At 40.9% G+C, this 23992-nt stretch overlaps 1 protein-coding gene across 1 annotated transcript in view; it reads right to left on the bottom strand.

Annotated features, from left to right (window-relative positions):
• Positions 1-5160: 5160 nt before the first annotated feature.
• The window catches only part of SNCAIP (synuclein alpha interacting protein), a 163790-nt gene continuing 144958 nt past the window's right edge, over positions 5161-23992 (bottom strand). Inside the window, 4 exon segments of the mRNA XM_070374087.1 lie at positions 5161-5715; positions 18806-19595; positions 19597-19872; positions 20443-20535. Coding sequence (XP_070230188.1) covers positions 5710-5715; positions 18806-19595; positions 19597-19872; positions 20443-20535 — 1165 coding nt within the window. The 3' untranslated portion in view covers positions 5161-5709.

Genomic DNA, 23992 nt, shown 5'->3' on the forward strand with positions numbered 1-23992 from the left:
GGCTAGTACTACCAGAAGCCAGGCATCAGTGATTTAGTCAATGAAAAGAACTTATTTTGCTCACCTAGGTAATATGCAGGACAGTCCAGGGCTTACATGGTGGCTGTGTCTCTTTCCTTCTCTTTCATCCTTGGCACGTTAACTCTGTTCTCAGGGCTGTGAGGCACTGCTGTACCACAGAGGGAAAAGTACTGAGGCAAAGACAAGTGCCAGACAAATGTCTTCCTTCACACAATTCTCTAAAGCTCCACTTCACCATTTTGGAACTTCTCAGGAGGTGCCAATGGTAAAGAATCCATATGCCAATGCAGCAGACACAACAGATGCGGTTTCTATCGGGTGGGGAAGGTCCCCTGGAGGAGGAAATGGCAACGCACTCCAGGATTCCTGCATGGGAAATCCCACGGACAGAGGAGCCTGGTGGGCTACAGGCCACTGGGTAGCAAAGGGTCGGACACGACTACGCACCCACGCATGCACGCTTGATTTCTACTGACGCTTCATTGGCTAGAACAGAGTCACATGGTCATTCCTAACTTCACAGGCATCAGGGAAAGTAATTTTACTGCAGCACGTTTGACTTCTCTTAATTAGGAAAAAGGGAGAAAGGATACTGAGACGGGAATAGTCTTGCCACAAAAAAATAGTTTAACTTCTTCATTCCTTGTTCCTGTCGTTGGCTGAACGACTCCAGGAACTCATTCCACAGAAAGAACAAAAAAAAAATTTATAAAATACAAGTAAGACGACAACACAACAGATTGCTATACTTTTCAAATTTAAGTTTAACTCACATTTTGCACATTACATCAAAAGCAACTATGCATATATTACCATAGATTTATGGTTGTAGTTCCACTGTTAGGGACAGAGCTGTACATGTGATAGGTATCAGTGTGTGTTGTGTAAACAAAGGAACATATCTTGCACACGATACAGCACTGTACTGGGGAGTGAGCTCATAAAACACACGCATCTTGCTGGCATGTTATGGGGAGGCCCTGCAGTGGTGGTTGGGGGACTGGGTTTCAGTCTTTGCTTCAATGTGTTTTATCTTGGTGATTGCCACTGCCAGATGGGTAGCTTTCTGATGATTTGATTTCTATAAACAAGGATTTTAGGAAATTAGGGGAAATAACAATTGAAAAGCTAGCCACATTATGATTAAGCACACAGGGCAAAGACCCCATCCTTTATGGAAAAGTTATTGTTCTGTCTTCTATGTGAATCAGAAAAGAAGCCTTGCTTTCTATAATTATATGATTTATAAATTTCCTACATAGGCAACTATAGTATTGAATCTGATTTTCAGTTTACAGGCATATTAAACCTAAGAGTGCAAGGACCCCGGTGATACTTCCCTAGACCTAATAATCTTTTCTCCATACCTATCCCAGGTGTAGGGGTATGTCATTCTTTCCCTCTCCTTGAGGAAGGGTCTTTTTCTGTCAACTTATCTTCTCAAATATTGTCTCAATAGATAGTACAGAGCATCCATAACAAAATTAAAAATGGAGGCCATCGTAAATGCCAGAAGGAAGATTTTGCATTTCGAGTATGCTCGTAGTTGAGGCCAATACTGACGGTGCCCAATGACACTTTGGTAGTAAGGCACTGGTTTCAAAACTTGACTGCACTTTTGGACTTTTGGAGTCCAGGGGGAGATTTTATAAATGCTGATGCTTGGTTCTATCCAAGAAGTTGGATTTGTTATGAGGTTTGGTTTGGGCATCAGATTTCGAAAAGCTTCCCCACGTGATTCTAAAGTGCAGCAAAAACTACTGCAATAAATGAATGAGAAGACTCTTTTCTGTAGGTCCCTCTAAATACAGTTTGGTAGACTTCTGTCTCCTTGTATGGCCCGCTACAGTTGATACAGACTTCTGGGTCTCTTTTAACTCAAGGAGAGTGCCTAGCACAGGGCTTGATTCTTGGCATGGATCAGTCATCGATTGTTGACTACTCAGCATATAGAAGGATGAGTGTTCTACTGATATGCTTAGGTGAAGGGAGAGGTGATTACTTTTCATTGAAAACACGGGTCCAACACATTTCTACTTACTGCAGTTTCTTTGCCAGGTTTCTTCCAAGGAAGGTCATACATAAAGGGCTTTGAGATCTTGAGAATTGAGGGTAGAGAAGAGAGAAGAAAAGGGTGAGAAGATGACAGTAAAGAGGAAGGAGAGACAGCAAGGGAGGAACTGGAGAGAAAAAGAGGATAAGAAATGGGCAGAATATGATGAATGTGGGAGAAGTGAGAAGAAGAGAACAGTATTGAAAAGTTGCTAGTAGATAGTCACTAGCCACCGTCTATGAGAGGTGGTTCTACTGAGATCAACAACAAAGACGACTGAGATCAACAAATTTATGGTCTCATTAGGAGACACAAATGAAATGCTTGAAAAGTTACAGAAAGCTATGCAATTGTTAAAGAATAATGTGTGACCAGAAGATAACACATAGATAGATCAACAAATGAGAGTTACGGGCAACGGAGAGCACAAACTCCATTTTATGTGGGGGATCTGTATCAATCCTGTTGTAATAAATTCCTTATTCTTACTTTGCTTTATCAAGTTAACATTAAGCTTATAGGAGGCTACTGAAGAAATAATATTTAACCCATCTTTCATCAGCGAGTCTTTCAGGGAAATTATTTAAATATCTACTTTATATTCATTTCCTCCAGCCTGTACCAACCAGGATGTGGTTTATGAATATTCACTTTGAGAAAACAAACTTCTAAGAATACACTTCTTTAAGATACCCTTTCCAGAGTCTCCCCACACTCCCAACGCCATGATATACATCTAGAACTTTCTTATTAGGGTGGAGGTCTTGACACAAGTTTTTGTGAGACTAAATAATGGGAATTCAATCCATTCATAGTGGTGAAGGTTTGGTATCTTGTTATCTTTTCTAACAAACGTTCTTAATTTGATGTGTTGAACTTTGGCAGTACAAGTCCCTTTAGTGACATAAAAGCAGCCAGACTTTAAAAGATGCTGACAGATGTTGTGATAGTTTTTTTTACAGCAGAGCTGAGTTCCCTGCATGTAATTAGGCATGCAGATAGAGCTTCATTCGTTTTACTAGTCCGATGGGAGGGAGGGAGTGGGGGCTGGGGCCCCAAAGCTGTGCTTACTAAAATCAAACACTCTTCAACATGGAAGTGTGTCTTGATTTCTATAAGGATATAAAGAGTTTGTGTCTTCAGTTTTAAAATTCTGCACAAAACTAAGTTTGTGGTAAGGAAAACATCATGTCTACTAATTTCAAGCACACATAACTCACCCATGTCATAAGGAACTTGGACAGTAAAGATATTGTACACGTGTGATTTAAGACCAGCATTTTTAGTGTCCTAGAAACATCGTTAAACATAGCATGCATTGTCTCACGATCTGGCTCATCTGAATCCGTTCGACTTGCCTATTTTACCTTTTTAAAAAAAATTCTTTGTTCTTCTGTAGTTAGTACTGTGGTATCTAAAATGATAGTTTCAACAAACAATCAGATTGCCAGAATGTTCTAGGTCAAGGTAGCATCTCTTTCTTTCAAACTCCTCACATTTCCTTTGCTATGTTTAATTGGAAACTCTGTGTCTGGCTCATAAAATCTCTGCAGAATGTCCAGCCCCCTTCAACTTTTGAGTTTAAAAACACAGCCTAAGAACAAAATGGGGGCCTCTGCAAGTGCAGGGGAGGGCGGGCAGAGAGAGCACTCTCTGGATCTCCTTCCTTTGTAGACCCCTTTCGAGGGATAAGTCCTGAAGGTTGGCTCACTTATGACTCCAGGATCACCTCCTCTGCACTGAACAGAAAGCACAGGAATCCACTTCTCACGTACGCCTGCCATATATTCTCGGTTAGAATCTTACACACTAGGACAGAGCAGTGAAATGTGAGGAAGCAAACGAACAGGGCACGTGAGGTCAAGGGCCACAGTCAGAACAGGGCATTTCATTGGAGGAGAAGACAATGTGGGGAAACGTAGAACCACAAGCAGCACCAGGCTCTCACAGGACACGAATGACAGTGTAGACTAGCTGACATTCACAGACACACTGCTCTATAAGTTGGAAGGAACCTACCTCCTAGATGGGTATGCCAGTCTCCTCCTTTCTCCAGATTTATTAAGGAGGCAGTGTCCCTTGCCCAAGACTAACGGGGTGTCCAGGACCAGAGCCAACACCACAGCACCATAAGCTTCCTGTGTGCTAGTCCAGTGGTCCATGCACTAAGAAGACAGTGTTGTGCAGGACAGATGGACAGTGAAGTGAGGACAATGAACAAACGTGTACCAAAGCCAAGTCTGCTATTGCTAGTGGTGGTGCCTTGGACACGGAATTTATACTTTCTGAAGTTTAATTTTCTAATCTATAAAAGGAAAGTCATAATACCTTCACATAAGCATGGCTGGTACATAAAGGCACTTAACCATTACCTCCTTCTCCTAAACTTCATTGCATGTCATCAAGCCCAAGTCTGTTGAATGACCCACCTTTTCAAAATTGCCTGTTAATTCAGTACCTTGACCTATTTTGCCCACCAGGACACAGAATGGTCCACAGTTGATGGCAGAAACATTGCTAGTAATTGCTAATAGCATACACTGCTCCTTCCTTCTGATAAGAATACATACTACTTTCAAACTAAAACTTGACAGGCCTCTTACAGACCATGCCAACGCTTTGAAAATAAAACTCTTGAAGTTGCAACAGAAATACATTTTCACACGATAGGACAAAACCATCTGGAACTTACTCTTACATGGATTCAAAGAGCTGCATCAACAATAGGGCTGTTATGAACTCAGGCTCCACACTGTCTCCTAAAGGGATTAGACAGGCCTCATCATGTGTTAGAGGCAGAAAAAAAGAGACCCAAGAAGGGGCTAAATCCTTAGCTGTCATTAGTATTTTCTCTTGTCAACACTGAGATTTGAAAAGACAGAAGGAATTGACTTACTTTATATACCCGTTTGATCCTTTAGTACTTTAGTGAAAAGTAGAATGTTTTATTTTACCCCTATGGGAAAGCAGCTCAATTGGGCAGTTTGTTCCTGAAATAAAATACCAGCAGTCAAAATATGCTTAAAGCCCCTTAGAAATCAGAACATCACAGACTTATTAGAAAGTAAGTGCCCCAAGCTTACAGGTGGTTGTTAACATTGTTTTATTTCCTTTATACAAAAAGTAGAAATGACAGAAAAAAACACTCGACAGAAAACAACAGCACTGACCTGGTCTCCCGGAGAAGCTGAGCCCAAATTGCCCATATTATGGGGAAAGGGAGGTTCAACCAGCATCAGCAAACACCCATGCAACTGATGAGACAAAGTGGTGTCAGTGGCTGGTGGATGTCCTGTGGGGAGGTTGAATCAATCTTAAAAAACATACATTTGCCCAATCATGCTTTCAAACTGCATCTCTTTAAAAACAAGTTATATATACAAATATCACCCAAAAATGTGTCTTATATACGCTAGTGCTATAAATTTAAGGCATCCTAATCGTCTGGTCTTCTGCTGGTGAGGCATTGTTCTCATGATTCTATTTCCACAGAGGACAGTCCAGAAATTTCCAATGGTGTCCAAAGGGCAGCAATGAGAGATAATAAAAAAGTGATTTATAAGAAGAGTTCTTTTGATTCTGGCTCAGCAACATGCTTTATACTGTAGGATTTCTTCATTTTTCTACTGATGTCATCATGCCTAAGTGGAAGACAAACCACAAGGCCAAAATTAGATAAAACTATGGTCAGGTTACAATACAATGCCACTAAACAGCTCACCCAAAATGGAAATTATCCTCACACAAACCACACTGAAGAACACTTCATTCCAGAATGAAAATTATTTTTTTTTTTCATATAAACCACTCTTTAAATAAAAGGAATAGTCATGTAATAACATACTATATGGATACTTTAAAATTTGGCCCCGGAAGTAATTACTCAATCATGCCGATTGGAATCCAAGTAAAATTCTACAGTCAAATGAATTTTATCAGTCAAACAAAACAGGAAGAGTAGTACTGCTTGTTAAATTGAAACAAGAGATATTTATATTTTATTCATGGGGTTCACTGGTGACACTTTTTATTCTCCAGTAAGCTTGAGTATTAATAGTTTAAAGGAAATGCTTTTGCTCTGGGTGTGTGATTACTGAGTAGTAGCACGGTGGAAAACCACAAGTAGGTATATCTATAGGAAAAAGAAGAGCCTAGGGAACAACAGTGCTGTTTTCCCTTCAATACGCAACACCTTGTAAATCTATGGAAAGAAGTACCAGCTCAAGTCTGGAAACAGTTTTGCTTTTTATGTGAATTTCCCCTGGGAAGAAGCACTCATTTTCATTGAAATATTAGTCCCATTCTGGGTGTAAAATCTCCCAGACAGGAGTTATCTTCTGAGTGTGAGCAAGTGTGCATCCTACTAAATTCCTTCTTGTTGCTACGACAGACAAAAACAAACTGTTTCTGGGAATGGTACTTGCTCACATGAGGCCACATTTGACTGGAGAACTCCAAGCATGGCTTTATGGCCCTCAAAATCACACTTGCTTACAAAGATTATGTAGTTTATTCTTAGACTGGTTAATAACAATCATCATCACTGTCTGAAAGTTGTAATTTTTATTTTTATTTAAAGTTCATCTGAACAGAACTTTAGAGAGATATTCACGGGAAAGAAAGGGAAGAGTGTGAAGGAAAAACCTGGTTGGTTAAAAGATGTTCTAGGAACTTCCAATTAAGCATGATAGACTGAATATATAGTATTAATCATCCCTTTCTTACAAAAGAACATGCAAATGAATAAAAAAGGCACCAACCTAAATGAATAAGGGAAATGGAAGAGGAGATGATAACACACACAAACTGCCAATAACATTTCAGAAACAGGAAAATGGATGAACATGTGGAATTGATTTAGCAGAGCAGGCAGGAAAAGCAGAAATCTAAGCCTACAGTCAGGGAACCCAACAAACTGATGTTCATGATATAGGAACTAGAAACCCTATGTACTTCTGAAAGTCACAGTGGGTGCTGTGTGAGTGCTGAAAATAGGAAGACTATTTTAAAACTTTTTGGAAGTACCAGTTCATACCTAGATTACCTTCCTGACCTAATGCAGCCAGGTGACTGTCCCTTTCCCAATGTGAAGAGAGACTGCAGGTTACAATTTGCAAGGCATGGACCAGGGAGATTCTAAATTCAGCTGAAGGGGTGAAAACCATAGGATTAGGTGAAAGTTATAAAACTCAATTGTCAACCTATCCCCTGTTACTTTAACCCAAAGATTCCTGGAAGGTAGGTTAATAGATCCCAGGAGGAGACTGGAGTTTCCTTATCTTGAGAAGTCAACTGCCAAAAGAAAAGTCCTACAAATACTGACAGTGAGTTTCCCAGCCCAAGAGCCTAGTACTTAACCAGTCTGTGTGATGCAATATCTACCAGTCAACAAGCCAGAGCTTCTGTTCAGTTTTAGTGTCTTATTCTTAAATACGAATGAGTTAGGGATCACCAGATGTTTGAGAAGAGTGCTACTATGACGGACAGAGACCAGGATAAATAGAGAAACAGCAGTCAAAGTGAGTAGAGATGATATAAGGGGTGATAAGAACTTCAAAAAATTGTAACAAGAAAAACTGAGGAAAATGTTTGCTATTTGTATCACAAAGAGCTAATTTTTATAATTTATAATACATAAAGAGCTGCTACAAATCAACAAGAAAAACCAGAATCTCAACAAAAATGTAGAATTAAAAATAATACATTTATACAAATAAAGAATACATATCTATGTAAAAGAATGAAGAAGCTCTCTTTAATGAATACATAAAGACCTCTAAAATGATAGATAAAAAAAAAAGCAAGAAGCAAGACTATGTGTAAAGGATGCCATCTTTATTGTAAAAAGGAAGGAAAGATAAACATATACATTTGTATTTGTATTTGAGTATAAAATTTAAATAAGTCTTGCATACTTAGTGCTATGAAAAAAAAAGAGAAAACCAATAAAATGCTACTGAATATTAACACAATCATCAAAGAAATAAAAAGTTAGAAATTGAAAAGTAAAGTTGAGTAAATATCCTAGAAATAATTTTTAGAAAAAGCAAAAGTATGGATAAAAATAGGAGAAATATAGTTAGACAATACTTAGAAAAATAGAAAAAATAGTTAGAAAAGGATCAGTTCAGTGTGTTGAACATCAGATTAACAGTATTTCCAGAAAAATGAACAGAAAAGCAGTAGGGGATAAAATTTTCAAAGAAATTGTCCAAAAACACTTCCCAGTACCAAAGCACATAGATAGAATAGAATCATGGCAAAGTACCATGAAATCAAAATACTGGAGATAAAGAGAAAAATCATAAAAGCTTCCAACAGATTAGAAATTAGGGAGAAGCTGAGCTTCTTGACAGACACATTAGAAGCAAGAGGAAAATGAAATAATCTATTCAAGATTCTAAGGGAAAATAGTTTCCTGTCAAGAGTTCTATACCCAGCCAAATAGTGCTAATCCATATGAGGGCAAAATGAAGATATTTTCAGGCAGGCAAGGCCTCAAAACCTTTAGCATCCCTTCACCTCCACAGGATGCAAATTGTCTTTACCAAAAAAAACATACAGACTGACAAAAAGGGAAAAGACAGATTCAGGAAATCACAGGGGAAAAGCCAAAGGCAATTCCCAGGATAATGTATATAACAAACTGCAGGGTTACAGCTGTGTAGCACTGCCAGATAGCAGCAATCTAGACTGGGGCAAAGGAAAGATGGTGTCTCCATGAATAGACTGAAACAGAGAGGTACCTGATTTGTCTGAATGCACTGAAAGAAGGGTTTTTGTCTCTAGCAGAGTGTTCAGAAATTACATACTTAAAAATCAAAATTATTATATTCAAGGAAAACAAAGTTACATAAATAAATGTAACAATAGTACATTGCACATATCCACTGTGATAACTATTTAGACAGCCATAATAATAATAAAAGGTCAGTTTTCATTCCAATCCCAAAGAAAGGCAATGCCAAAGAATGTTCAAACTACCACACAATTGCACTCATCTCACACACTAGTAAAGTAATGCTCAAAATTCTCCAAGCCAGGCTTCAGCAATATGTGAACCATGAACTTCCAAATGTTCAAGATGGTTTCAGAAAAGGCAGAGGAACCAGAGATCAAATTGCCAACATCTGTTGGACCATGGAAAAAGCAAGAGAGTTCCAGAAAATCATCTATTTCTGCTTTATTGACTATGCCAAAGCCTTTGACTGTGTGGATCACAATAAACTGGAAAATTCTTCAAGAGATGGGAATACCAGACCACCTGACCTGCCTTTTGAGAAACCTATATGCAGGTCAGGAAGCAACAGTTAGAACTGGACATGGAACAACAGACTGGTTCCAAATAGGAAAAGGAGTATGTCAAGGCTATATATTGTCACCCTGCTTATTTAACTTATATGCAGAGTACATCATGAGAAACGCTGGGCTGGAAGAAGCACAAGCTGGAATCAAGATTTCTGGGAGAAATATCAATAACCTCAGATAAGCAGATGACACTATCCTTATGGCAGAAAGTGAAGAAGAACTACAAAGCCTCTTGATGAAAGTGAAAGAGGAGAGTGAAAAAGTTGGCTTAAAGCTCAACATTCAGAAAATGAAGATCATGACATCTGGTCCCATCACTTCATGGGAAATAGATGGGGAAACAGTGGAAACAGTGTCAGACTTTATTTTTTTGTGCTCTAAAATCACTGGAGATGGTGATTGTAGCCATGAAATTAAAAGACGCTTACTCCTTGGAAGGAAAGTTATGACCAACCTAGACAGCATATTCAAAAGAAGAGACATTACTTTGCCAACAAAGGTCCATCTAGTCAAAGCTATGGTTTTTTCTGTGGTCATATATGGATGTGAGATTTGGACTGTGAAGAAAGCTGAGTGCCGAAGAATTGATGTTTTTGAACTGTGGTGTTGGAGAAGACTCTTGAGAGTCCCTTGGACTGCAAGGAGATCCAACCAATCCATTCTAAATGAGATCAGTCCTGGGTGTTCATTGGAGGGACTGATGCTAAAGCTGAAACTCCAGTACTTTGGCCACCTCACGCGAAGAGTTGACTCATTGGAAAAGACTCTGATGCTGGGAGGGATTGGGGGCAGGAGGAGAAGGGGACGACAGAGGATGAGATGGCTGGATGGCATCACTGACTCGATGGACGTGAGTCTGAGTGAACTCCAGGAATTGGTGATAGACAGGGAGGCCTGGCGTGCTGCGATTCATGGGGTCGCAAAGAGTCGGACATGACTGAGTGACTGAACTGAACTGAATAATAATAAATGCCAAATACTGATTTAACTCCCAAGAGTGATACAACTATATTGACGGTGGGAAGAGGAAGCAGGTGTGTATATGTGTGTGTGTGTTGAAATGGGGGGCAGTGCTGGTTGCCAAATTTGTCCAAATAGAGCTGGCCAAATTTGGTTCATTGTTGAGAACATGGATTTTGGAACCAAACTGAGCTGAAACCCTGGATACATAATTTATTACCACTGGTACTGTGTAATCTTGGGCAAGATGTATAATTTCTCTGTGTCTTGGTTTCCAATCTGGAAAATCTAGATAAATAATAATATCTACCATATTGTGTCATTCATTGTGAAGATTAAAAGTCAATATGCATGAAGTACCTGGAATATTCTTTGGTACATTGTAAGTGCTTTATAAGCAGCAGCTATCATTTTTATTTTCTATAGTAAGATGCCGATAGACAGCATAATATCTAAAATTGAAAGTCCATATAAGCGCATTATTGAGAAATATAGAATACTAGTTAAAACACCTAAAAGCAAAGCAAATGTCTGATTCAGGGGAGTAGGAATGAGAACAGGGGAGGTTGGACACATGGACAGCCAGTTTTTGTTATAAGGCGTTACTATCATATGTACCTATAGCACTTGGACAAAAAAATATAAAAATCAATAAAACTTAAAAAAAAAGTCTAAGGATATCATCATAATTTAGACACTGAGGGAGTATTTCTACTTTAATATAAGGGGTGTTGTGTTTAAAGACACTAAAAGCAGTTTGTGCAGAACAAAACCCAGCATGATTAGAGTTGAGTCAATACCAAGTAAAATGTTAATTTGAGGCTTTTATCTGAATAATATCAGGATGATTCAAGACTCCCTGAACCCTTCAATTACTTAGTCCTGAATAACCAGTATTCAAATTTTTTTAAAAAAGCAAAAGTGTTTGGGTAATTCTGGCATGAATTATTCAGATAATTTGCTGCTCTTGATTTCATTTTTGGATATAAAATCACATTCTCTGTGACCAAAATTGGAAAGAAGGCTTAAATTTAAGTAACAGTTTTTCAAGCAATCTAACCTGCTGACTCATCTGTGCCTGGATTCCATATTTCTACAGCCCAGGGTGACTAGACGGCAAGTTATTTTAGAGACTCTGTCTAAAATGGCCCATGAGTATGCACTACATATTCCTACTGATGGCCAAAATAGGTAGACTGACTTAGCTATTTCTGTGATTTCCTTCACACCTTCAGACCTTCACTGAGAGCACATCTATAAATGCGCATCTTCTAAAAAATGAGATTCTGGCTCAAAGAATAAAAATATATACTTGAAATACTCAATATTAAACTTACTGTAGGGGAGCAGACTTGTAATCAAAAGGCCTAGGGCGACCCACTCCAGTACTCTTGCCTGGAAGATCCCAGGGGCGGAGGAGCCTGGTGGGCTGCCGTCCATGGGGTTGCTACGAGTCGGATACGACTGAGCAACTTCACTTTCAGTCTTCACTTTCATGCATTGGAGAAGGACATGGCAACCCATTCCAGTATTCTTGCCTGGAGAATCCCAGGGATGGGGGAGCCTGGTGGGCTGCTGTCTATGGGGTCACACAGAGTCAGACACGACTGAAGCGACTTAGCAGCAGCAGGCTTCTACAGAGCATACCATTCTTTCTTCAGGATGACAGGCTTGCTTGGTCTTTTCTTTTCCCTATCCTTCCTCCTATCCCTCTCTCTAGCTTCCTCTCCTTCATATATCCTAAAGTCCCTACCCTGTGCCAGGCACCAAACTAGACACCGGGGTACAGACTGGGGTATGATGGTGCTACTTAGGGTTACCACTCCCAGGAAGTTCTTACACCTTTCATGGAGTTGACCATGTTTTAACTACATCCTCTCAATTTTCTCGATTATTCTCTTGCTAAATGAAGGAACATGCCTTATTCTGGCACGGCAAAATTGCTAACGACAGTATTGAAACAAAGGACACTGGCAATCCAGGGATCTGACATGCAGGAGAGTTGTACAGCTGCACTGTCCTCCAGGTGGGAAGGGATAGCTCGGATGGCTGTGGTTGGAGCAGGGATTCTCAGTGAAGATACCAGAAGATGTTTGGGTAAATTCTCTACCTGATACTTTAAAAACTCAAGTGACTTACGGCTTCTTTAAAACTCGAGGCTTAGGAGAGTTTATAGACCGTTTAATGTGCAAAGACAGTATAGCAGTGGCAGATGTGTGGTGCAAATATGACACTGGTTCTACATTCGTCCCCTTTGGAGGTTATATGATTCCAAACCGGACCGTGGGGGAGGGAAAGGGAGAGGAGAGGAAGGTGGAGGAGGGAGAAGGGAACTGTTTGTTCATAACTGTTGGGAGTACACTTAAACCAGATGAGTATGCTAAAAGAGTGTATTTCTGATGGGAGGATTTTGGTTTCCAAGGTAGATCTCCCCTCTGTCCCCTCCTACCTGCAGCTCATAGGTGTTCCACATGTTGGTTTCTTGCTTTCCAAGTGCAGTGCTTTGAGATAGAACATGGATTCTTATTTGCAATAGCTTCTTCTATATCTCAACTCATCACATTTTGATACTAAACCTTGTTCTACTGTCTTCCTATGATAGAATATGCTTTCTCCTTTTCCCAGAGGGTATAAGGAACTTATGAATAAAAACTCCGTGTGTGAATCACACTCTCATGAATCTTGCAAACTCTGGCAGATTTTATAAAGGGTTTGCTAAGTTGTGCCCAGACACTGGAAAGAGCTGATCATGTGAACAATTCCCCATCACATGGGCATTTTTCTCCACACACAGGATTCTACTAGGCAACAGCCAAGAACAATGCAAAACTGTGACCCATTTCAAAGGAGAGGCTGTCACTTAATGGATGTAATCTGGAGAAATGGTTTCAGATTGGGACACATCATAGGGACCTGTATGAAATTTTCTCTCTGAAATGAATGTGAATCCTAGGGAGGCAGAGGTGGGGGTGGGCGGGACAAGAGCTGAGCAGGAGAAAACTGGGCAAATGTGGGGAAGGCTATAGGGAAAGGAGACAGAGGAGTTCTAGGGATTTCTGAGGCAGAGGTGGTTACCACAGGTACACCAACTTCTCCTGGCTCTGGACCCCAGAACTACTGTATCAGATGCAAAAACACAGAGAAATATACTTCATATCAGAGATTAGAACATAAAATTGTAGTGTGGGGGCAGAAACTCTGTCTACAGGGTTACCAAACCCCCTTTTAGTACTGGCACTCTAACAAGCTTTTCTGAACTGTTAAATTGGTAAGATTCAGTCTGCTCTCAGGGATTCAGTCTAGAACTATGCAATCAACATAATCTCAGCTAGTTTGGTCATACCCCTATGACTAGGTAATTATCCCTTCAAGAATCTCTAAAAGTTGAAAATACTTTCAGGTCAGAAGTTTTAAGATTAAGGTGTGGTTATTTGATTTATACCCAGAGAAATGATGGCAAAATGCTTTAGTACCAGGATCAGAGATTCCTTTTTGTTCTCCCTGCATCTTCTATCATGATTCTGGAATGCTGTTCAGTGGGGCCGAGGGTATACACTGCCTGGGACAGGTTTCGCCAGGGCCTCACCTCTACCTTCCCAATGTCTTCCCTGTCTTTGGCTCACTTTTCTGTTTAGTAATATTTCCTGGCAATAAGGACAGATGTGTGTGTGTGTCTGTGTGTGTGTGTGTGTGTGTGTGTGTGTGTGTGTATGCACATGCATAGCAGGGGTACCCTGAACTCTAACCTCAAACTGGGCACAGCAGATGACCACTGTCATATCCTTACATCATTTCACATCATTTCAGTTCAAATTTACCACTCTTTCTGAAGTGGCTGTTGAACAGTCTTGACATCTATATGAAATATGTGCTACTAGCTCTTGGCTCCGGATGTATAAGTCCCAGCGTGGCTAATTCCTTGGCAGTAAAACCCACACTAATGGTGTTTATTGCTTAATGTCTTTTTAAGGAGTCTGCTCTCATGTTGGTGATAGGATTAGGGGCTTCCTGATGCTAACCCCTCAGGCCATGGTGCCACTGTGGTCAGAGAGGATATGACTAGTGGTGGCCAGGGGTTAATGCCATCTGCCTATCAGGGACTGGAATCGATGCTCATTTTATGTGTTACAGATCTCACATAGACTTAAACTCTGGGAAATGAATGTCTTATTGGCATTTTAAGATAAGTAACTGCCAACATTCCCTTGGAGTTGTAATAATTTAAAACCAACTTGTCCTTTATAAAAAAAAAAGTAAAGATAAATCTGCTTATTATAAACAAAGTCATCCTCTGCAGTTGAAACACACTGGGAAAACTATTCCAAGTAACAGAGTTGAATCTAATTTTAAAGGGCATTGAAAAGACATTTAGATTCTTTGCTATCAAACTGTGACCACTTTGGAAAAATAAATAGCAAACAGAAACCCCCTCACAGAGCTGACATTAGAATGCTGTATTCATTCTCTATTTTTCCTTTACTGAAAAAAAAAATCTTAGGAAGTAAAATGTGACCAAGGATAGGGCTGTAAGGAGGGTCCATTGCCCTTCTCTTTCTCCCAGGGACATTCTGATAGGGTCACCAGTGGCATAATGCTGAGAGCCAACTTCAACCCAATGACTGCTACTGCTTTCCAAAGTTACATGATCCCAGGCAGTCCCTGCTCCCCAGAGGAACAATGTGGCCTTCAAGAAAATTCTTGGGTCAAGATTTGAAGGCATCACTGGTAGATAGGCACTTGAGCTTTTTCCTTTTTTCCCCCTTTCTGTGGGATGCCCGTGCTATGGATCCCAAAGGCAAGACAAGAATAAATAGGTATTTCGCATGTTCACATTTCCATGCTAATTTGAGGGATCTTTATTTCAACTAGATATAGCCATCCTTACTTTATCTAAGGAGTGAACTGGGCTGGTCCTCCCTGCCTCTGTGTGTGGTGAGTGAATAGGAGAAAACTTTTCACTCTACAGTGGACAAACTAGTGCATTTTCACTTTTCATGGAACACATGTCAAACTAAAACCATGATAAAATACACATTGATTTTATATGATAGGGAGGGGGAGGGGGTCTGGATGTTTATCTAAATACACTGAATTATAATTTTGGGGTTTCTCTTTATTACTGAAAGAAAACTCTCTTAATACATAAAGCCAGTGAATCTGATAGGTTCAAAACTGAGTCTTCAGAAGGACTGTTCCTTTAACTGAGAAGGAAAGTGTTAACCCAGTTGTCAGATATCTGAGTAGCCTCATAACCTCCTTTTGTGCTCTGATTTCTGTAATCCTATTATAGTAGATTGTTAGCTTTGTTTCCCTGCTTGTAAGAAGACAGGATGAAATATATCTAGCAGGAGAATCTACTGTGATACTAATTATCTTGTTTTCAGGTGCTGTGGGAGCCTGGAAGAAATGAGAGGTATTTTCCCTCCTGCTTCAAAGGAGTTCCCCAAGCCTGTGTGCTTCCTTGCCTTAGAGTATTATTGGTGATTTCCCTTTAAGGACAAAGTCAGAATTTTTCAGATACTAGAAGACAGAACCTAAGATGTGGACACAGAAGGGTACAAGGAGGGTCAAGATAGGCTGGGAGAAACAGAAGTGGGCTGATACCAACATCTGGGAAGGGGATGGGTATTTTTTTTCTATTTCCTTCCCAACTCAGGCACTGGGCTGTTAGCACTGGCCAAGACGCCCTGCCCCAATGTGGTGGGAAGCAGCCCAGACTTAGGCAACATGCGAGCCTGACCTGAGCAGAATGAGGGTGACCCGTAAATACCAGAGCTTCAAGGGGCTTCCTTCAACTTATGTATGGAATTAATGAGATCCCTAGGGGGACCCTGTAAAATGACAGATTTACTTTTCCTCTAGCCTGAACAGAGACGTGAAGTGGATTAAATTTGATTTAGAGGGAAAGAAAAACAGAGTGACATTTCTTACACCTTATAATTCTGAACTAACATTTATATCCACAACACATTCGCTTGCATTTGTGTATCTGTAATTATCATATATAAACACATCTCCACACAAACATTTTGGAGGATTTTGGAAGGGTGCTAAAAGGCATGCCATAGTCTTAATTTAGATGATTAGTCCTTTTGAAAGGGGGTTAGGGGTTTATCTCTCCTGGAATAACCTGTCAAGAGGCACTTGACTGTAGTACCTCCCTGTCAGTTGCTCTCTTCTAAGCACCCTCCTGTCTCCTGCTCTGTTAGGGAGTTGTGTGTATCCCGGGGATGAAGGAAAGCTATGCCGAAGAAGGACTTTGCTCAAGGAGCAGCCTGAGTCACTGGGGACCTTGGAGATGATCCTTCTATATACACAGTCCATGCCTTTTGAATCACAAATATTGTGTTGAAGAAAGGCCTTTTTTGGTTGTTGATGGTGGTGGGTTCTCACAGCCTGGCTTATAGACCAGCACTGCAGTCCTGAACGCTGAACTAACTGCAGCATGGCAGGACCTCAGCTCTCCTGAGGGCAGCAGATTGCTGACTAAGGGAGCTTTCAGTCTACAACCAGCAATGAAGAACCTCAGCTCAGTTTCAAAGTTCTGATTATGATAGGAGGCTGACTCACTCCACCCATGGCAGGAAGTGTCATTTCTATACTTACTCATGTGAAAGAAAGTGAAAGTGTTAGTTGCTCAGTCTTCTCTGACTCTTTGCAACCCAATGGACTGCAGCCCACCAGGCGCCTCTGTCCATGGAATTCTCCAGGCAAGAATACTGGAGTGGGTTGCCATTCCCTTCTCCAGATGATCTTCCCAATCCAGGGATCAAACCTGGCTCTTCTGCATTGGCAGGCGGGTTCTTTACCATCTGAGCTACTGGGGAAGCCCACCATTAAAACAAAGACTGAAAGTCAAGGTCAGCTGGGAAGCACAGATTGTTTGTGATCTGAGCAGATTCCTCTGCCCTCTGCTACTGGAATGAAGCCTCTCCATTAGGGTGGGTACCTGCTCCCTTTCTAAGGACCAGTTACAAATCTGCCAGCTTCTATTTGGGGGAAGAGTCGGAATTTTATACTTCCTAGGTGTCAGCGCCTGCAAAAGGTGCCCTAGGACCACCATTTAAAAGGTCATGCAATTTAAAGCGAAGGCCTGGTACTGCTGTGGATACACCCCTAGCACCACGTACCGTGCATAGTTATGCAGATGCTCTTCAATCAGCGTGTTAGAGGAAAGATTGATGCAGCTGCCGTACATCTCCTAGAGAGGTGCAATTAAAAATCATCTGAACACATGCAACAAGCTCAGCACATGCACATGTCTCAATAAACAGGAGGCATGCAGGAGACAGGTTAAAGGATAGAAGCTTCGGACACACTTTACGGTGCATGCGGAATTGCTGAGATCTTTGACTCCTCAGTGAGAGGACCCATTAAGTTACCTGGAAGAGTTTTATTCCAGCAATGTAAGTTTGGACATATTTAATCCATAGAGCCTGGTGCTCGGGGGCACAAGCATGGCTTTTCTAAGCTGAAGCAAATACAAAGCTAGTCTTTTATAACAAAGACAACTCGGTGGAAATCAATGTGCAATTAAAATTTGTGTGCTGTTAACTGGAGTGATATTAAGTAAAATTTGATTTTGGTACTGCAAAAAGAGTCTGGAAAGTTCTTAGACCTCACCGGAATGGGGTTGTACCTTATAACAAATAATAAATTATGCAGGTGTTGACTCTCTAGTTACCATGAAGGATATTCTGGGTCCTTCTATTTCACAGAGGGTTTCACAGTTTGGCTGCTATACCATGTTTTTAAGGGCATAGCAGGCACAAAGCATGCAGGAAACATTACTTAAAAAGATGTTCGTATCTCTTATTCACAGGATTTAAATCCAGATTATAACATGTGGTTTTACAATAAATGCAATTGTACAGTGTAGTTCATGGCACATACTCTGCCATCCCCTGCGTGCTGGCAAGCACTGTAGACCACTAGGGCTTCCTTAGGGGCTTGTGTCATAAAATGCCAATGTGGAGGTCAGTGCGGCATATTCATTTCAAAGGTCTTTCTAAAGCTGAGTAGTTAAGTCTTTAGAAATAGAATTTCTATTTGTATGCTGTTTAATTGGGCTCAAGAATAAACTGTCCAGTCACATGAGGAGAACTAACTCTTCCTGAGGCAGAATCAGGGATGAAGAGGGGCCTGATTTCATATCGATTTTGTAATCTAATCCTATAGAAATGCCTCCCCGTCTACAACCCCTAATTCTCAATGATCAAACTACTTGGGGAAATCGAAGGACCAGGATATAATCTCCTGTGACCTCTTTAATCATCCTCTCTCAATTTCCGAAGGAAGAGTAAAAGGTACTCAACACAACATATCTCATTAGAAACGCTTGAGTCTGATTTTCCATGCATCATTTAGAATTCTTGCGGGATTCCCTCAAGGTGGCCAAGGGCTGTAATCTGTGGTGTAATTAATTTAAAGGAATAAAAGGGACATTCTCCAAACAGCACTCACCGCCTTATTTTTTCCTTTGCTAGCAGAGCTCCCGGTGTTTCCCTTACCGTCTGTCACCTTCCTCCCAAGGGAGGTTAAGGGGAGGGTGGAGGTCTTCAACTGGTTGGATGCCTGATAGTTATTATTATTGTTCTGGTTGCCACTGAGTGTCTCCATAATGGATCGGAAGGTTCCAAAAGGCCTTTTGAGCTGATCCCCTGATTCGCTAGCAGCAGACGTCCGCTGGAGGGTCCTGCCTTTTTCTCGCTCCTTTTCTCCATTTAGTTCAAGGCTAGTTTGCTCCATCTGCACCACTGGCTCCTCAAAGGTCACTCTAAGTTTTGAGTTCTGAGATGTCCGGCGCTTGGACGACGGGGACTTGAGGGCACTCTTGGGACTCGTGGCCACTTTCTGGGCGGCTGTGCTGTCAGGGCTGGGCTGAGGGGCTTCTCCAGAGGGTTGGCTTGAGGGGGTGTTTCCTGAGCCTGGGCACTGGGATTCCAAGTCCGGCTCGCTGCTTTCTGAGGTGGGGGATGGGCTGTGGCCCTCCAGGGATTTGGAGGCCTTGATACTAAAAGGAAACCTGCGTCCTGATGCCAAGGTGTGTTTCTTGATCATCAAGTGGAGGCTCTCTGCGCTGTCCACGCCCTCCACACTCTCCACAATGGGCTGCGGTCTGGGCCTGTCAACCTTCCTCACAGGGGTGCCCTTGGGGTCCTCAGAGTTGTTGGAGTCCGTGTCAGCCTCGCTCAGTGGCCGCTGCATCAGCTGCTTCAGCCGCGCTAACTTCAGTTCCCTCTTCTCCAGGGGATCTTTTGGAATGTCTCGAGGAAGTCTGAGCATCCTGGAATTCCAACGACAGCTTTTCCTGGGTGCAGACATTCTCTGAAATATCTTTTCCTAATAACTGACGTAGGATTTTATCAGAATCTTCATCTTTTACTTTGGCCCTAGCCCGGCTGGATGCTGACAGGCTTCCAAGAACCTGAATCCCTTCCTGGACTCCTGATTTGCTTTTGGCTACAGACTCATCTTCTGCATCTGGGGACTTCCACTGGGACTTTCTGCAAGCTGGAGAGGATGGTGAACTGAAAGAGGATGGAAAATATATGAGATGATCTCCTATTGGGTTAAAATAATGAACCACTGCGTGGCTTTACTGCTGTGAATAACTTCCACATCACTAAGACTGAAATAAGAATAATGTCTGTTTCAATCAAACTATAAACATTCCATGGTGGCAACCATAACCAGAATGGGATGCCTCATACCTTATGCTGTGACTACCAAATGTATCTATTGTTTTGTTTTTTTACACATCAATTTTGCACAAATTTTCCCAATCCCATTGTCAATAACCTTATGAGCCTACGTATCCTTATTTCCATTTCATAGATGAAGGAAAAAAGACTCTAAAAGAGTAAGTGACTTGTTTATAGTCATGGAAAGAAGAAATGGCAGAGCCAGAGATAAACTCACGTCTTCTGACCCTAGATCCAGTGCCTTCTTCCCTATGATAGCTCATTTTTATTCCTCTTTATAAAAATAAAATGTCTTCTGTTGTTATATTCTAAAAAGATAATAAAAGAAAGTCCAAGAAAATGGCTCAGAGATTAAAAATACTTAACAATCCTAACCACCACCACTTCTGGTATTACCTGGGTGAAGAAAGGAGTGACTTGCCCTCTGATTTCTGGGCTTCTAGAAGTTGTTGGAGCTGGTTCTGCAGTGTGACACGTTGCGTTGTCTGTCTGGGAAAAACAAATCAAAACAAATAAGTTCTCTGACACATGGCTACTACCATAAATTAATAGATATACATTTTCTCATGATAATTTGCAATAAGTTGCAATAAATCTAAAAGCCTTGCAAATGTGCATAATCTTCACCCTTATAATTCAGAAATTTTCCTAAGGATACAATCAAAAGTACTCAACAAGATATTTATTATTCACATGGCAGGCAGGTTCTTTACCACTAGCACCACCTGGGAAGCCCATTAGTAAAAAAACTGTAACATAAATGCTCATCACTAAGACTGAGTAAATCAATTTATAATTATTTCTAGGAAGGCAGCTATTAAGAATGATAATATATCTGAATTTTTGTAACATAGAAAAAGCTTCCCTAATATATGCGTGTGTGTATATATATATAAAGTATACAGTATGAAGTGTATTTATATAAACAGACACAGACACACACACACAGAGTGTAATTTACTTTCCTTAAGTTGAAAAAAAAAGTTACAAAATGCTATGTGTAATATAATCTCATTATCTCATTTTTAAGAAATCTCTCTTTCTCCCCAAACCCCAGCCACACCCCAAGCTAGAAGGATATACTCCAAAATGTTACTCACTGTCCCTAAATTGTCTGAATTTATAAAGTAATTGAGTTAATTTAGCCATCAGAAAAAAGCTAAATAAAACAAAGCAAGCGAACTGCTTCCAAGTTGGGTATGCTGCGCTGTACTTAGTCACTCAGTCGTGTCCAACTCTTCGCAACCCCATGGACTGTAGTCCACCAGTTTCCTCTGTCCAGGGGGATTCTCCAGGTAAAAATACTTGAGTGGGTTGCCATGCTGTCCTCCAGGGTATCGTCCCAACAAGGAATTGAACTCAGGTCACCCGAACTGCGAGAATTCTTTACCACCTAGGCCACCAGGGAAGCCCCAGAATTTTGGAATGCATAGCCTTTCCCTTCTCCAGGGGAACTTCCTGACCCAGGAATCGAACCAGGGTTTCCTACATTGCAGGCAGATTCTTTACCAGCTGAGCTACCAGGTAAATAACTTGGTATTTTTTGTATAAAGAGAAAACTGTGTATGGCAACAGCTGATTTACTCCGGACAGAGAAGCATATGCATCAGAATGTGCTTTATTTAAAGTTAAGAAAATAGGTTGAAAGCCATAGGTTCAAGAAGGTAAAATCTGTTTAGAAAACACATATTATTATAGAACTTGAAAAAGTAAATTACACTGATTCTGATTTTAGAGAAGTAAGCAGTATTTACTGATCTCTGTAGTATTCCTGTGGTACTCCCCATTGCCCCCCAAAGATGTCTATCACATCCTAATCCCTGAAAGATGTGATTGTGTTACCTTATGTGATAAAAAGGGAATTAAGGTTGGATTATGGGGTGGGTCCAATCTCACCACATGAGTAACAGTGAAGAGAAGGCAGAAAAGGAGATCAGAGGGACTTAAAGTGTGGTAAGGACTCTACCTGTGGTTGGGGACTTTGATGATGAAGGAAGCGGCTGTGAGCCAAGCAATGCAGTAGCCTCGAGGAGCTGGCAATGACTCTCAGCTGACAGCAAGAAAACAGAGACTTCAGCAAGAAACTGATTCTGCTACATGACCTGAATGAGCAGGAAACAGACTTTCATCTGAGAGTCTCCAGAAAGGAAAGCAGACTGTGAACACACTGATTTTAATCTAGAGAAATTCATTCTGGTATCCTGACCTACAGAACTGTAAGATAAATGTCCATTGTTTTAAACCACTAAGTATGTGGTAATTTGTTACAGGAGTAGAAATCTAAGCATCAAAACTGGTAGCAACTCCCATGAGTCAGAAGGAAGAACTAAACCAATGAGTTATAAGTGTTCTTAAAAGAGCTGCTGAATCTTCGATGCTGGCTTGAGGAAGTTCAGTCTTCTCCTTGCCAAATGTCACTGCACATCCTCAACAGCTGTCGGCTACCTAAATTTAATTCTGAGAGATCAGATTTGCATAATACTCTTCCACCAGCCCCAGATATTCTCCTTTTCTCAGAAGTGGTCAGTCTTAGTACTAACATTCCATCCCTGCTGCTGCTGCTGCTAAGTCGCTTCAGTCGTGTCTGACTCTGTGCGACCCCATAGACGGCAGCCCACCAGGCTCCCCCGTCCCTGGGATTCTCCAAGCAAGAATACTGGAGTGGGTTGCCATTTCCTTCTCCAATGCATGAAAGTGAAAAGTGAAAGTGAAGTCACTCAGTCGTGTCCGACTCTTAGCAACCCCATGGACTGCAGCCTACCAGGCTCCTCTGTCCATGGGATTTTCTAGGCAAGAGTACTCGAGTGGGGTGCCATTGCCTTCTCCTATTCCATCCCTCCTATTCCATTCCATCCCTAGAAGTCTGTGATCTTATTTTATCTTGCTCATTCTGTGACTCACACACTGAAATAAAGCAGAAGCCAGCAAACTTTTTCCTAAATAGTCAAATATTAAATATTTTAGGCTTGTACACCACAAATTCTGTGTCATAATTACTCAACTCAGCTTATGTAGTTGTGAAATCAACACTCAGTAATATGTAAGAAAATGTGTATGGCTCTGTTTCAATAAAACTTTATTTACAAAAACAGGTGGTGGAAAAAAAAAAGCAACAGGTGGTGGGGTGAATTGGGCCTCAGTGTATAGTCTATAGTTTGCTGACCCTAATCTAAAGAATAAACAAAAAATATACAGGAGCTTTCTACTTTTCCTACTTTGAAATTTGGTATTGCCTGTCAAGTATTTTAGAAAAACATTAGGTGAGGGATTAAAATAGATGAAGCAAGATTACAGTCTCCTTTTAAAGGGTTTTTAGGTGTCAATGTGAATTATGACACAGTCAAGAAAACTATTTGGAGGCAATTAGGTTGACTGATGAGAGGAATCCCAGGTATGGATGGAGAAAAAAAGGACTCTATTATCTAGATTCTAAAAAAGCCCTCAGAAAGGACTAATCAACTTTATAATATATGAGCATGTGAAATATGAATATGTGAAAATATGTGAGCATTTGTCCAGTATGTCTGCTAGGCTGCTCTAACAAATACCACAAGTTGCCTTCCTTAAACAACAGAAGTTTATTTTCTCATAGTTCTGGAGGCTAGCAGTCTGTAACTGAGGTGTTGACAAGGCTGGTTCCTTGGAGGGCTGTGAGGGAGAATTGGCCCTCTGCCTCTCTCCTAGTGTTTGGTGGTTCACTAGCAATCTCTGGCATTCTCTGACTTCTGAATCAATCACCCTGATCTTTGCCTTCCTGTGCACATTATCTTCTCCCTGTGTGTGTCTGTCTCTGTGTCCAGATTTTCCCCTTTTGCAAGGACACCAATCATCTTGGATTGGGCCCAATCCTATGACTTAATTTTCACTTGATTACTTTTGTAAAGACCCATCTCCAGATAAGTTCACATTCCAAAGTCCTAGGGGTTAGGACTCCAACACATCATTT

The sequence above is a fragment of the Bos mutus genome, chromosome 7 (assembly GCF_027580195.1).
Source record: "Bos mutus isolate GX-2022 chromosome 7, NWIPB_WYAK_1.1, whole genome shotgun sequence".
Lineage (NCBI taxonomy): Eukaryota > Metazoa > Chordata > Mammalia > Artiodactyla > Bovidae > Bos > Bos mutus.